The 16,086-nt window shown below is 38.2% G+C and overlaps 1 protein-coding gene across 1 annotated transcript; it reads right to left on the bottom strand.

The window, feature by feature from the left end:
* Nucleotides 1–6,091: 6,091 nt before the first annotated feature.
* On the bottom strand, nucleotides 6,092–15,046 carry LOC127415606 (ankyrin repeat and EF-hand domain-containing protein 1-like). The gene is made up of 3 exons (XM_051654369.1): nucleotides 14,823–15,046; nucleotides 7,796–7,938; nucleotides 6,092–7,671 (listed from the first exon to the last, which is right to left on the bottom strand). Exons 1-3 carry the CDS (start codon nucleotides 15,044–15,046, stop codon nucleotides 7,523–7,525), a joined length of 516 nt encoding a protein of 171 aa, XP_051510329.1. The 3' UTR covers nucleotides 6,092–7,522.
* Between the last annotated feature and the right edge of the window lie 1,040 nt (nucleotides 15,047–16,086).

The following is a 16,086-nucleotide window of genomic DNA, read 5'->3' on the forward strand; positions in this document are numbered from 1 at the left end:
AAAACGCACACCATTAGTTGAGCCCATGTTGCTGTGTCAAAATCATCCATTATAAATGGCTTACGGATACTGTAGCTCTGCCTATTAGGCTGGGGGAAAATTTATATTGTAAAAATCAAAAAGTCACAAATCTAATATTTTATATTTTATATAGGTGATGATATGGATTTGGTTTTTCCAATCCAGCTGTAGTTTTAGCTTCCATTCCACATCTTCTTGTAAACAAGTACAAGAATACACTGTACAAGAATTACCCTTCAACTGACTGACTGTAACCTTCACCTATACAGTATGTGTAAGAAAACTCCCTGTATAAGGGAATCCAGAGACTGATTACAATCAAAGTCACAGCTCATTTGCCAGACATGGTAAAACCCTAATTCACTTTTCTTACGATATTGTACAATACTGAGATCTACATTTATATTGTTATTCTGTGCCCATTTAAGTATATGCAGATGCTCAGTTTAGGTATCATACTGTATATTGCTGTGTGTAGGCTGTTGTTTTGCACCAGCTGAAATGATATGCCTGGCCTGTTCACCCTGTTTTCAGGGATGAAAGCCTTGCAGCACTGCAGTGCTTCAGTCCGACTCATACACCCCCACACAGAGCTTACTCAGCATTCCCGTTCCTCTTGGGACTAAGGGGAGACGGATAACTCTGGCCAGGCAGGGCCAGCTCAGCCTCAGTTCTGCTTCACTTACTAGGGGCCCCTGATCTGAGCACAGCCAGCTGTGTAGGGCCTGAAGGGGACCATAGAGACCCTCCAACATTCTCAGTTCAGAAACAGCCTTACAAAAGAAAAACATGCACCTATTAATAAAGTTATGACAAATCCTATTAAATATTGTTGCAATAAAACAATATATATGTTTAAAGCAAACATTAATAGATATAAGTGTTTGGGCTGTCAATTTAACATGTTAATTCAGTGTAATTAATTATAAGAAAAGTAACACATAAAAGTAAATAATGCAAGTAATCATGCCTCCTGACTCATTTGTAAATTCCACAGTAAAAGTATGTATTTTCCCACCATCAGATCTTTTCAAGTTTGTGGGACATGTAACTTTGTGTTTTTATGAACCGCATCAGCAGGGGGCAGTCAGTGCGTCTAAACAAACCTCTTAAGCAGTGCAGCCAAAGCATGAGAGCCGGTCACACAGGATATGTTCTTGACAGCTGGTGAAGCACAACAGAATACAGGGATCTGGATACATAGCTTCTTAGAATTGCTATGTTTATGCCGCTGAAACCAGTGAGACTCCAAAAGTGTCAATCTGATGCATGTGTACATAGATCAAAATGTAAAGATAGACCATACAAAATGCAAGAATGCATCCTGTGAGATCAGGACAGATTGTTAAATTCAATTGCAAAATGTATTGCTGTTGAAATTAAGCTCAATGATATGAGAATAAAACAAACAATATATTGACTTCTTAAGTATCGTTTTGTCTATTCAATGCTTTGTCTAATCAGCCGGCATGGGAGGCGGGCACGCTAGTGGGGAGGCTAAAGGCTACAGCCCCTAGCGTCAGTCGCTAATGCGCCTCTTGAGGCCAGGGGAGTGAGGTTTACACATAACACACAGCTATCACATACCAGCTGGCTCCCATTACATTGCCCCCCCCCCCAAAACACACTCCCATCCAGGTCACGGCACCAATCTCTGAGTGAGATTCAAACCGGCGTCAGCCAGCATGGGAGGCAGGCACGCTAACGAGGAGGATAAAGGCTACAGCCCCTAGCATCAGTCGCTAGTGCGCCTATTGAGGCCAGGGGAGTGAGGGTTACACGTATCGCACAGCTATCACGTACCAGCTTTCTCCTGTTACACCCCTCCTTTTCTTTAAGCAAAGCAAAGATCTGGGTTATAGTGAGGCACTTACAATGGAAGTGAATGGGGGCCAAGTTTTGAACATTACTCACTTTTTCAAAAGTATAGCCACAAGACATGAACAATATGCATGTAAACATTACTAACCTTTGTTGTGAAAAGTTATAGCCAATTTTACAACTCCGTTACCATGATGATGTAATGTCAACAAACCCTAAAATGACTGTAAAAATGACTATTTAAACAACTATACAGCTCAAATTATACGTGTTTTAACAGAAGAATAAATGTAAGTGCTTTTTAAAAATTATAAGCTTCACATTTCTGCTTTTAAACCTTTAAAAAACCTTAAAGAATTGGTCTCATTCACTTCATTGTAAGTGCCTCGCTGTAACCTCGGTTTTTGCTTTTTATTTTTTAAAGAAAAGGAAAGACGATTCTAAATTATTTGACTGAGCTTAACTTGTATTGAACCTGGAATATTCCTTTAATATTTTCTATGTCCCCCTTTGGCTTAATGACATCATGCACTCGAGCTGGCAGAAACTACAAAAGTTAGTCCCAAACCTGATGATTCATGTTATCCCAGCATGATTAGACAGTGTCCCAAAGAACATCTTGCATGCTTGGAAGCAAGGAGATCTGACCTTTTGTACAAAGGTGTTAACATCGCCAGAGTCACAAATTTGCTTACTTAATTTACTTGACCTAATTTGTGCAGAAACTTAAATATTTCTTATTCATTGTCATGTACCCCCCCCCCCCCCCAATTTCCTAAATCAAATTTCAAAATCCTTTATTTTCCAGGTCTCAAATTTTGAATTAGACTTTTCGAATCCACTGTACATACACTCATAAACGCACAATTACGTGCACAAAAATAAAATTTGCATGTGCTCAACGCTCCTGAAAGATTTTGTTTACATTAAAGCTGAGAGCACTGATTTTATTAAAATTTCACTCCTCCTCCTGAATCAGCTCTCTTTCCATCCCTGACTCACCCCACACTGCTCTGTCTCGTAACACATACAAGGATGAATGTCACCAATGTTTTTGCACTCACACTATCGCTTTCATACGCCCTGCCCTTCCCTCTCTGTCTCTCTGACGCACTTGCTCTCTGAACCACCCCCACCTTTCTCTCTCCCTATGTGTGTCTCTCTCTCTCATGTTTGTTCTGTTATTGTCTATTATCTCTTTCTCAGTATCTCTATAAACATGTACGGTCACATTTATTCGGGTACACAATCATTCACATTCATATATATATATATATATATATATATATATATATATATATATATATATATATATATATATATAACATTGACTCTCTCTCTTTGTTGCTAGTTACAGTAACTGGTAATTATCCTAAATGCTTCATAATCTGATGGGATATCAGATGGATATGTGTAAACACCATAATTTCAGTATAAGAAGCCCATGATTTATGGATGTTCATTGTGTCCATTTATTATGTAACTATACCCAATGGACCTTTAGGGCAAGGCGATCTAAAATTATCTAATTCAGTTGTAAAAGCTGGTATCAGCAGAAATGAGCACATTTAATCAGATTCACATCCTACAAATACAAACCACCGTTATCTCTGTTTTTCAGACGCCACTGTTGACATTTTCAACAGCTTACTGGCTCTGCAGTTACATAAAAACTTGTCATTGCATTGATTTGATGTGGTTATTTATTTCTTTATTGCTGTAAGAATCATGATCACTTATTACTGGTACATTTCTATTTGTTTTTACATGGAATACAATATATCAGGGACTGTTCTCAAGAGATTGTACCTGAAAGGATACCTGAATAACTCTGCATAAAGCTTAAAATGGCTATGATTTATGAAACATACAATCTATACCTTCTGAATGAACCCTAAACCACATGGCATTTTAAAGAGTGCCTCTAAACAATCACAATTGTTTTGGCTGCCATTTTGCAGTACTCTGTGCTAAGCTGTAACACAAGAGTCCAAGAGGATCTTTAGCTCAGCTCTCCACAACAGACGCTATGCATATTTAAACACGGTCACGCCATCTGTTGGCCAAGCAGAGGAACTGCAAGCTAAAAAGGAAAGCCAAAGCACACTGTAGGGCTCGTGCCTAGTGGCGCGCTTGACGATACCGGAAAGAATTTAACGTCAACAAATACTCCAAGGCCACTGCCGTCTCAGTAACTGGTGGACCACTTTAATCTTAAAAGAAAAGAAAATAAGACGTTAAGAATATAATAAGGACAGTTTATTTTTTATTTTTTATTGCAGCACTATAGAATAGAATAGTCTTTCTATTACCCTACCTAAAAGACCAGCTAAGACTAGCATGAATTTCCATGCTAGTCCAAACTGGATTATGCTGGTTTGGTGCTGGTTTAGCTGGCGGACCAGCATAGATATGTTGTTCATAAGCAAAAATAAATAAATAAATAAATAAATAAATACAGCTGGTTGACCAAGTGTGGTGACCAGCATCCAAAACATAACGTGCTAATCTTTTCAACGGGGTAGTCATAGTCTCAGTCAATACACACATTTCCATTATTGCTATATTAGACATGTTTAATCTGCATTTAATGTCCATGTGAGTCCATGTGGATTGAGCGGCTCAGTTTTCTGAGATAAACAACATGAAGGATTTTGTGCATTGCTGCCTGTGGTGCAAGGCCTGTACTCAGCATGCTCGACAGACGCTGAGACACGAATGAGACAAACTGCATGCCAGTAAGTAGGTAGCAGCTCTCATCTCCTGCCTCTCATAAATGCATAATCAATCTGCCTCCCTCTCTGATACAACAGAGAAACAGCACTGAGACATGGCATTTTTAATCCCTAAGTAACTCCAGCAGAAAGCACACAATGCATATTAGAGTGTTAGATTCTTGCCTGTGCAAAACTCTCTTCTATGATGCTAGGGGGTTCTGGGTTGTTGCCAAGGTATTGCTACGAGGTAGTAAAGTGTCTTGAGTGGTTGTCAGCGCATTGCTATGCATGCAGTTGCCAGGTCTATGCCTCAGTGTAAGTCTATGGGACCTTTTCCAGCCATATTATCATTTGCCAATCAAAAATCCAGCCTGATGACATGAAAATTACATGACTGTGGCATGGTTCCTTACAGGTTTCACCACAGTTCCAAGGTGAAATGTCCACTGAGAAGCACTAAAATGAGTTAAATGTTCTCCCAAACAGATAAAGTTTAATGCTCGTTTTAAATCAAGAAAACCCCCCACCTTACCATAAATGCTAAACCAAAACGATAGTGTCATAAAAAGCAAATGTGACATGAAAAACGCAATTGCTCAAGCAACTAGATCATTTTGTGGTGCTTCTATGACACTTTCAGCTCATGTATCGACTCGTGTGCTTTTCAGGTGCTTTGCATCATTAAGTAAGTGTATGAATGAACTAATAAACTGCTGTTTTACTCATGATTTGTGTGAAATGGAATAAAAGTTGTTGTTGTAGTGCCTCTGGAGTTCATTTCACCAGTAAAATGCGGCAAAGTACATACTACGAAAAATTATTTTGCAAACATGTAGGTATAGTAATGTAGGGCTTTACTGGTTGTTTAGATCAGTGTTACTATCAGAAATAATTAATAATTATTTCTTTAGTTATTAATTAAAATTTAAATTAATTAATTGGATCTAACTCATTAAAACCTCATATGGGGCTCCAGTAAATGTAGTGTGCTACGTTTAGGAGCAAGTTTGATTATTAGCAATAATTAATAATTATCAAAGATAATTATTAATTATTAAAATCAATAGAACATTGATGAGAATCAATGTTAGCTTTTTAAAATCCTTTAAATCAACAATTATCAAAGATAATCGTTAATTGTTAACATCGATGAAACATTAATTAAAATTAATACTAGCTTATTGATCATTCAAATTCAATCATCAAAGATAATTTTCAATTATCAAAAATCAATACAATATTAATAAGGATTAACATTGACGGGGCACCACCCTGGAATTAGGGACTAATAACCAAATAGTAAAACAGTCTCAATATTAGATTGTTTTCTTAGGAAAATCGACATCCGAAGAATATCGATTTTCAGGAAAAAAAACAATGAATGAAGGTTTGAATCCGAGCACTGACATCCCGTCAGCATGACACAGATGTATGCAAAACAAATCAAAACACTTCTCTTTGTAATATAAACAAAGTTTATTTATGCAGTAATATCAATTAATAATTAATACAATGCAGTCAATAAACTTCCGACTTACAACTACAAACTAAACAGTGATATGATTAGATATGGAAATCAAAATAATCCTATAACACATAAGGTGTGTGTGTGTTTGTGTGTGTGTGTGTGATTAGTAAGAGAGAGAGAGAGATGATTAAGTGACAGCCCTAAAGCCGATTTCGCGATAGTGGGAGAGAAAGCAGCTGTGTTTATCACTCAGAGACGCGGTGGATGGCTCGTAAAAGTCCCGCGTTATTTGACTCTTTAGTGGATGAACTCAGTTGCTGTCTCACCCGCAATGGCGAAATTGCACAACAGTCCTATTTGGTTGGACCACAATACAGCAAAACAAATTTGTGATAATTATTGTAATTAAATATTATAATAATATTGTGAGTATTAATAATGAGCGGATATGGCGGTCCGTAAACTGTACAAGCAAAAACCTTGAAACACAAGAATAACACACTATAATATTCAATCTCTGCCCAGACGTAAACCTCTTACTTGAATCGCATGAGGACACAGGTAGAATGTGTTTTCCTCTGTCCTTTAACTCTGACCCGGTTCCTTGAGGTTCGAGGGGACAGGAGGCCGTTTCCTCGCTCTGTCGGCGGGCGGTACGGCTGTTGATTCTCGGCGGGCTGGCGGAGAACTCAGAAATGTCGACTTGATTGAAGATGGAAGAGAGATCTTTAATCTCTTCACTTCTGTAGGCAAACGGATGAAGATGCTAATTGCTCGGCGGTCTCCTTCGGATCCGTTAGAGTGTTCGGTTGAACACAGAGTAATCTCAACTCGTCCAGCGAGATGGAGATTGTATGGCTACAGTTTCAAGTCGGACGTTACTTCCTTGTGCCACGAGGTTGCACCTGAGAGCAGCAAAGAGCTACGTCTATATTCGGTGAACAAAGTCGCTGGAAGCAACTCACGAAACATTTCAGAGGTATTTCAACTCCTGATGATGTCATGTTTGAGGGACGTTCTGTTGTGTGCCTCATCCAATAGGAGTTGAGAGTTCGATCCTTTAGTGAGCAAGGCTTCATGAATTTGTAGTCTGTTTTGGACTCCCTTTGTTTGATTTTGGCACGATTTTTATCAGTAAGATTTAGGACTTGGAAGGTGGGGGCTTGAGTTAGGTTTTTACGACTGTATTAGGCCTGCCTTTGTCTTATATCTGAATACATGAGGATGATTCTATGGATGATAAGATGATTCTATGAGACCAGGTTGCAAAATGTTTTGACTGCTTAGAAAAGTAAAAGCACAACACCCTCAATAAGCGGCGCGATCATTCGTGTTCGTTGCTATGCACCAAAGTTAAGTAATTAGGGTTAGGGGTCTGTTCAGATCCCTTACCCAAAATATGAGCAATAATATTAGTGATTCTTGCCTTAGTAAGCACCACAAATTATATTTCAGAAATGTAACATCAGCTGTTTTTTTGACTAGGTCTTCACCTTTATTCAGTAAATTCAAGCTCCAACGACTTCTTCTGAATAGTTTTATTGAATGGCATCTTGAAGTCATCAAATTCCACCTCGTAGGTAAAGCGCTGCCTCCTGCTTGCCTTTCTATTAGTTGGCTGGTAGTCAGCTGATTCTGCCAAGTCTGGAATATAGATCAGCAAAAACACGTCATAATCTATTGAAAATAAGATGACCTAATCTCATGCTCATGCCTGGTTCACATTTCTCTCGATAGAGCTGCGTTATGTGAGTGGTATCCAGCTTACTGTTCTTGGCACAAAACTGTTGTCCAATTTGTTGAGCTTGCCGCTGGTGATCACTGGTGAGTGCTGTGCAAGATAACGCTGTCTTTCTTCTTTGCTTTCTTGACTGCTGAGTTTGAGGAGGCTGGCGGAGTGGGAACAGTGCCCTGCTGAGAAGATAAAGCATCAACACTGTAATCAAGACAGAGGATGTGATGACAGTGACAAACAGTTTGACTTTCAGCAAATGTTCTGTGGGGTTCCCCTTAGCAGAGTCACAAGGCCATTGGTGCCTTGATGGGGGGTAATCTGACATGCCCAGACTCATTCACTTACCTTTGGCTTTGGTTTTTTTCTGTCAGGTGTCACGTCTACATAGTATAAAAAGAGAACTGTCTATAGTCTCATTTTGTCCCATTCATTTTCTCCACAGGCAAAATTATTTTTAACTGTAACTTATAACTTGTTTAAGAGACTCAATATCTCCCATTTTCACACAGTTGTTCATATTGATGTATATGTTTTCAGGCCCTTCAATGTACCACAGTGTCATCTTCGATAGGATGTCCTGGTCGATGGTCCCGGTCAAATCTGTACATGTCTGTATAATGCTGGTAGCTTTCTGTCATAAAATGTGCCAGCCCACCATCATCCCACCATTAAATGAGATCAGGCGGGACGGTGCAGATGGGCATGGGTAGGTGAACTTAATCTTTTTGCTCTTTCCTCCCTTGCTTCCTATGTCTTAGGAAGGTATTTAAGACCTTTTAGGAATTAATTAATATTAATGCCCTCTCTTCTCCTATCAAGAGCCAGCAGAAGAGCCTGAATTTGGTCATCATCTATAGGAGCTTGAAGGTCCTGAAAAAATGATACAAAGGTCTCCCTGGATACTGTCTCTATTCCCATGAAGCTGTCTGATGCTAACTCAAAAGCGCTTCTCATTGCAGTCTTATTTTCATGAGACCAGCCGTTCGGCCTTCTTAAGCTCTTTCACCTTAGGCTTGTGGCCACAGTCCTTAGCAATCTGATGAGGAAGGAGGCCTTCTTGGTTTTTCAGTTTGGGATTGCATCCTAAAGTAGGTATCACAATATAAGTATATAAGGCATCAAATATGAATAGTTAGCTTGATCCTGCTTGTTCCACATCAAGAAGCACGATTGCTTTTTTGGTTGTAAAAATACCTGAGGCATCAGTTTATAGTGGTTGATTTATGAAAAAAACAAAACAAACAAACAATAAAACATTAATGTACAAATGAAAGGGCATTTATAATAGGAAATCAGCTTGCTACAGAATTATTAACTGTTTTGTTGTTTTCCTTTATTTCTAATAGCTTTCTATTACTGTTGATCGCCTCTGTATCATTTGAGAATTTACAAGCACATCTCTTCCACTGGTTTCAAGGGATAGTTCACCAAAAAAAAAAGAAAAAAAAAAAAAGAAAATGTTGTTAAAAACCCTCCAAGGAGATACTAGGCAGAATGACAGCCTCCCTTCACTTTCATTGTATGAAAAAAAAATTAATAAAAGCGAAGGGTGACTGAGGCCCAACATTCTGCCCAACATCTCCTTTTGTGTCCACAGAAGAATGGCACATGTGTTTGGAACAACATGAGGGTGAGTAAAGGATGACAGAATTTTCATTTTTTGGGTAAACTATCCCTATAATGATTCTATATGACATACTTAAGAGTGAATTGATTTACATCTTTGAGCTAGAAACCTGCAGCAATCTGTGTAGCCACCAAATGCTGCATAGTGCAGAGGTGAATCCCCCTCTGTTGTTACCACTCCAACAATAGCTGCATATGCAGACAGCACCTTAAGAATCTGGCAAGACCCAAACTAAAGTTAAAAGCAGTGATTGTAATCCTTGGGAGAAATCGTATGCCTAAACCCTAAATGCTATGATGTGAAGCAGAACTCTTGGCAGTGTCCTTGTGCCAGGTCAAGAAGATCCTGCCTCAATACATTGCAAAATGGCACCTTTACATTTTTCTTTCTTTTGAAAGGCACGGGAAAAGGTTCGCCCACTGGACCGAGGAGGCAAGATGCCTGACCGTAGGGACACTACGAGCTCTTTACAGGGGTTTTCCAGGACTAACTCACGACTTGCCGCAACATGTTTTTGCCGAGAGGAACCGAATGTCGTCCAACCAGACATTGGTGGACTTCACTGTAGCAACAAGAGAAACAGATAACCACATTCTTTTTTTTCTTTTTTTTTTATACTGCATTTCAAACCAGTAGCTTGTCTAGTAAATAAACAATTTACAGAGACATACATGGAAATGTTTTCAATGTTATTCTCAATTTTCTCTGCACACAGTCCATCATCAGTGGTCAACAGAAATCAAAGTGGCTTGACACTTTTTCCAAGCGTTCCACCAAGACAGTGCCTGTGCCGGTATACTTTGAAGATCAGGAGCAAATTGATGCAATCACCCTCACCTGACTTCAAATCTGGACAGCACACCCACACCCACAGTGACAAGATCAAATTAATTATGGATGTCCTTTTTCCAGAGGTAGGTCTCATGTGTTAGCTGTGCTCTGCATGGTGTCAGATTCACATTGTTTTTAATAAGTCAAATAGTTTATCCATAATGTGAGATCATTGCTCTAAAAAGAATTGTCTTTGTGGTTAATATAGAAAAGACACTTTTGATTTTGTTGTAAAAACTAAACATGCAAAATGATACTTGGCTTATTTGGGGTGTGATCAATCTCAATTCTTTCTCTGGTAGTCTATCATCTGTCCCCGCGCTTTTGCGGAAAATCTGTCCATCCTGGAGGCTGAGGAGAAATTTCTGAGAGGACATGTCATTGACATAAGGTACCGTAAGGATCCTATAAAGGAAAAAATGGTCAAACATGACATCCTGCCATTATTTATAAATAACCATTTTCTCTACAACTATCCAATTTTTTTTCTTTTTTTATCAGTGAGCGGGAGCATTTTGACAGGCAGACTGAACAGTTAAAGAAGAGTGGCGAGCCATATGGGAGTCATCAACGGGAGTCATCCTAGCGTCTTGTGGGTTGACTTTCGTGACTTTGCACCTCAGCATCTAGTGCCTGGCAAGAGGACAACACTTCTGCAGTTCATGTTGTTAATAAAGGGTGTTAAAAAATAAATTGTTGTTCACAAACAAAGTTGTCTTTTTCTTCTCAGATGGCTAAATGGCCCTTGGAATTTTAGAAAGGGGTGAATTGTGTTTGTATTCATAAAATGCTATGTAGGATACTGTTCTGTAGCTGTATGACAACCAATAGTGAGTACTAAAGCAGATATTTCATCGATGGTGCATTACACTATGTCTGATGGGCTAAATATGGTTAATATCCGAATGTAACTTCATATCTAAATTCACAACAACAACATATATGTCTCCTGTATATATGAAAACCTACGGTGAATATAACTAGGCTACAGCAGATCATACATCATTCTATTGTCCATCTGATCCAACTGTGTATTATTAATTGTTCAATTCACAAAAACACTAAATTCAATTGCAATTAAATTGTCTCCTGTAGGCTATGTATGAAGACCAACAGTGAATATCTACAGATATTTTAATCCGTAGTGCAGATCATTACACTCTTTGGCTGATTAGACTGATTGGGGGCTGAGCGGCCCGGCCCGGCCCAGCCCTCTTCCTTGTCACAAGGTTTAAATGGAATAGCTAAAAGTTAACTTCTCTAACTTGCTGCAATTATAATTTATTTGGATCTCAGAATTGATTGCATACCACAATGACTCAATGAGTTACTGTAGAAGACCTCAGACCTTTCGTCTGATTTATTCAGAACAAATGGTCTCAAAAGTGAATGTCACTGTGAGGATAAAACAATTATTAAAGAAAAGCATTCTAAGCCTGTACACCCTGTATGACACATAATAATTATTTCTTTAAGAAAGGTCAGTCCTTAATTAGACTACCAGGTTCACCTCAGGCTGCCGTGCTTCTTCCCTCTCTCACTCGCGGCGCGCGCAGGAAAATGTCCTCTCACTAGACAAGCAAACTCAGCAAAGTAGTTATGAAAACACTTCGGTGGTGGTACGGAAATCAGATTTCCAAACGTTTGAAAGTCCCTATAGATGTTTTCTCATTTGAGTCTTCTTTAAATCTGTGCATGCTTGTACGTTATTTTCCTGCTGAGCAGGCTTTTTCAAGCGCAGGATAGCCGCCTCATGTGAGTCAAGTCCCGTCTTTCACCGGACCATGTCGACATGTTAATTTTGCTCATCAAAAAATTTATGCTTTTGAGTAAGTAGCCTAGAAAATGACAGTTTTAGGCTAGGTATGCCATTTTTTCAATCTGCTGATTAAGAAGGCTATTTTCAACGAGGTGCCAACTGCTTAACGGGTTAAACTATCTTTTACTCTGTGTGCACGTCATGTTTAGAATACATTAGGTTTATTGTAGGCTACATCACAGGCCTATTTTTCTATCCTATAGCTACTTATAACTGTTATTGGTTAACGTTCTTTAATGAACAGCTGTCATATTAGATCACTGGCTAATGCACAACTGCACATTTGAAATACATGCAACTTTTCAGCGCATTTGTTTTCTCTAATAGATTTGGCTTAGACTACCTGTTAATTATTTTCAACAATGTCCTGACTGTTTTAATATGTTAAGTAATTTTACTTGGTGATTTCCATTTAGAACAGGCTTTTAGGGTTGTTCCATTGATCCTGCACTATCACACAGACCCCCTATTACCTACTGTAGAAACAGAGTTGCATTTTATGCCTGGCCTATAATAGCATTCATTTAGTGCCATATTAATATATGTATGTATGTATGTTCTTTTTTTTTTTTTACTATATATCACCTTTTTACCAGCCCCAACCAATAGTGAAACCAGTGAAAGTCACTTCCACATAAAGTGTAGATTTACAGTAAATAAAAAGGACTTAAATATTTATCTGTTTTTCATCCACACCAACTATATCGCTACAGAAGATACAGATTTTACCACTGGAATCTTATGGATTAATTTTATGCTGCCTTTATGTCCTCTTCTGAGTTCTGGTCATCATTCACTTGCATTGTTAGGACCTACAGAGCTGAAATATTCTTCTAAAAATCTTAATTTGTGTTCTGCAGAAGAAAGAAAGTCACATACATCTGGGATGGCATGAGGGTGAGTAAATTATGAGAGAATTTTCATTTTTGGGGTGAACTGTTCCTTTAAATGCACCCTTCTCAATTAAACAACAGGGGCTCACTGAAGCAATCCTACAGCATTGCATACCTGATTTGTTGCATTGGGGTCTGCTCCTTTTTCTAGGATGCTGAGGCACATGCCTTCAGTCAGCGCATGTGCCTTTTGGTGGTCTGAATACAGTAGAAGAGCAAGCCTGGGTCAGAAGCCAGAATCCAGATTACTCAGATCGGTTTATGCATTAGTTTTACTGCTCATGCCCTGATCTGTAATTAGATAGACTGCATATAAACCTCCAAAACAGATGGATGCTGCCAGCTACTGATGATCACTTTTAACTTTGTGGCAGGTGTCAAAGGGAAAATTCCTTATTTCACCCAAAAGAAAAATTGTCATAATTTACTTAATCTCATGTTGTTCCAAATATGTATGACTTTATTTCTTCTATGGAACACAAAAGGAGATGTTAGGCAGAATGTTAGAGACTGACAGCCTCAGTCACCATTCATTTTTATTGCTTCTTTTTCCATGCTTTATACATTTTATACTGGCACTTGTCAGCTTTGATGCAGCACTGCTCAAATGCTGAAGCCCCACTGGAAATTACCTCTTCACAGGTGTCTTTGTGACCCTTGATTAATTAATTTAACAACCAAAAGTGTCCAATAATAGGGAGGTTACCAAGTTTACAGATACAGTGCATAGTATTCAGCAGGACATGATGTGACCTTAACATAATAGCCACCATAAGTGAGGACTGCCCTCATGTAAACTAAAACATATTTTCTAAGCCACTGATATGAATGGAGTCTTCATCTCATGTGAGTGCACTTCAGTTTAAACATATGTGTCAAAAGTACTATTAGCTGCTTTTTAAAGGAATCGTCAACCATCATTTCCTCACCCTCATGCCAACCTATATCTCACCCAAAGTGACCATATCTCTTCAGAATATTAAACCACTTGAATCTGGATTACCTTTATGCTGCCTTAATGTCCTTTTTTGGATCCCCTTGACTTATATTGTATGGACAAAAACACCTCACATTCTTCAATTTTATCTTTGCTTGTGTTTCACAGAAGAAAGAAAGTCACACGAGTTTGGGATGGCACGATGGCCAGTTAATGATGAGAGAATTATAATTTTTGTGAAGCTCAGTAATATGTTAATAAAAACAAATTCTCAGTATCTAAATGCAGTTTTGTTTTTATGTTATGTTTTGTGGCCTTTTCTCTGCACTTGGATTTGGTTATCAATAATAATAAATAAATAAATAAGACTATAATCTATTTAAATTTATCCAACATACCATACCCCTTCTGCCATTACATTCCCTTGCTTCTGTATATAACAGATTTGTATTTGTGTATTGTGTGTGTGTGTGTGTATATATATATATATATATATATATATATATATTGTCCTATTGTGTATTTCTATAAATACTTTATTTTCTATTCACTTTTTACTTTTATTCTATTTTTTTTAATTATTTATTATTATTATTATTATTATTATTTTTTTTTTTTTTTTTCTCTCTGTCTTGCTGCTGTATTGTTTGTGCACTGGAAGCTTCTGTCACCAAGACAAATTCCTTGTATGTGTAAGCATACTTGGCAATAAAGCTCATTCTGGTTCTGAAATAAATCACATACATTCTCTGTAATTACAGTGTCACATATACTCTAGCAATTATAGGCTATACACTGACATTGACCAAAGTTTTAAATAGTTGCTGTTTATATATATATATATATATATATATATATATATATATATATATATATATATATATATATATATATATATTGAACAGAGAAGCTAGTAAACTATATCCTAGTTTAAATGTATAACATTACCTTACCCTTCTTTGTCTACAAGTTTCATGTCTGCGTTCTTCTTGCCGACGTGTCCGAGCTCTGCGGCCAGCATCAGCGGCGTCCGCCCTCTCCTGTCCTGCACGTCTGTACGGGCTCCTTGAACTATGAGGAACTCGAACATGTCCGAGTCGATGGCCACTGATGCTAGGTGCAGGACACCGTTACTATCGCGCGGCTCTGTATGTTTGATGAGGTCATCAACACCCATGCTGATTAATTTCTCTATGTAGGGCTTATCTCCTGTCCGGACGCACTGAAGCAGTCGACAGATCTGCAGAACTTCAAGGCGAACCTTGTCTACAGTACATCATCATGTTCTACTTACCTGATTTGATCTTATTTTAAGATATTTCACTTGATGTGTTTAATCGGGGTTCAAATGTAACAGGTTGGGACCTCCTAATGTGCGTTTATCTGATCCAGAAGTTTTACAAAACTACATTCATTGTCAAACAACAATCAGATTCCATAGAAGACTTACCTTTTGTCGATAATGTCTAAAATCAACATTTCATGCACCGCGTCTCTCTCCGTGCTCGCTGCGTGTCTCTATGGCAACAGAACGCCACTCTTAAAAGAGCTTCTTCAAAAAGTAAATTCCCGCCTCATTGTACCCGCCTCTTTATTGTTTTAGTTGCTGCGTCAGGTAGAATTGCCATACGTTCAAGATATCACTTGACCGGGTTTGAATTGCCTGTCAGGAATCATCGTATCGGCTTTCACTGGGATGAGTACTGTATGAGTGAGTGAGACTAAATGGCATCTATCACAAAGAAAAGCTTCCTCGCGCCATGTTAATGTGGGATGTGGTTCACTTACCATAAAATCAAATACATGAATAATTTAATCTGTAACCACTTTTGACCGCACTCAATACTTATGAGAATAAGGGAATGTTGTTGATTTCTTTTACCATTGTCCACAAGATGGCGCGAGGGCTACATAAATTGAATGGTCAAAATTTCAAGTACCCTTCGCTGCAGACTGTAGCGCGATGACGTAGTGGATCTAATCCCATGCGTAGTGTATGGCAAGCCAATTTAGCTTTTAATGCATCCAGCGTTTTTTGTATTTGTACTAGTAATATTTCAATTAGAGAGCTCTACAATATATTTTCTACTAGTAGGTATTCCAATTACAGAGCTCTGTAATGACATTATTACTAGTAAGAATGCAATTGCAGAGCTCTACAATTGAATTACAGAGCTCTGCAATTGCCTTTTTACTGGTAACAATTCCAATTAAAGA

The sequence above is a fragment of the Myxocyprinus asiaticus genome, chromosome 25 (assembly GCF_019703515.2).
Source record: "Myxocyprinus asiaticus isolate MX2 ecotype Aquarium Trade chromosome 25, UBuf_Myxa_2, whole genome shotgun sequence".
In the NCBI taxonomy this organism is placed as follows: Eukaryota; Metazoa; Chordata; class Actinopteri; order Cypriniformes; family Catostomidae; genus Myxocyprinus; species Myxocyprinus asiaticus.

Excerpts from the sequence above, each read along its gene's own strand:
- LOC127415606 (XM_051654369.1), bottom strand. The coding sequence starts at position 15,046 with ATGGGTGTTGATGACCTCATCAAACATACAGAGCCGCGCGATAGTAAC. Across the intron at positions 7,939-14,822 it reads AAACTTGTAGACAAAGAAGG|GGCACTGTTCCCACTCCGCC; the intron begins GTAAGGTAATGT and ends TCTTCTCAGCAG. Across the intron at positions 7,672-7,795 it reads ACAGTTTTGTGCCAAGAACA|ACTTGGCAGAATCAGCTGAC; the intron begins GTAAGCTGGATA and ends TCTATATTCCAG.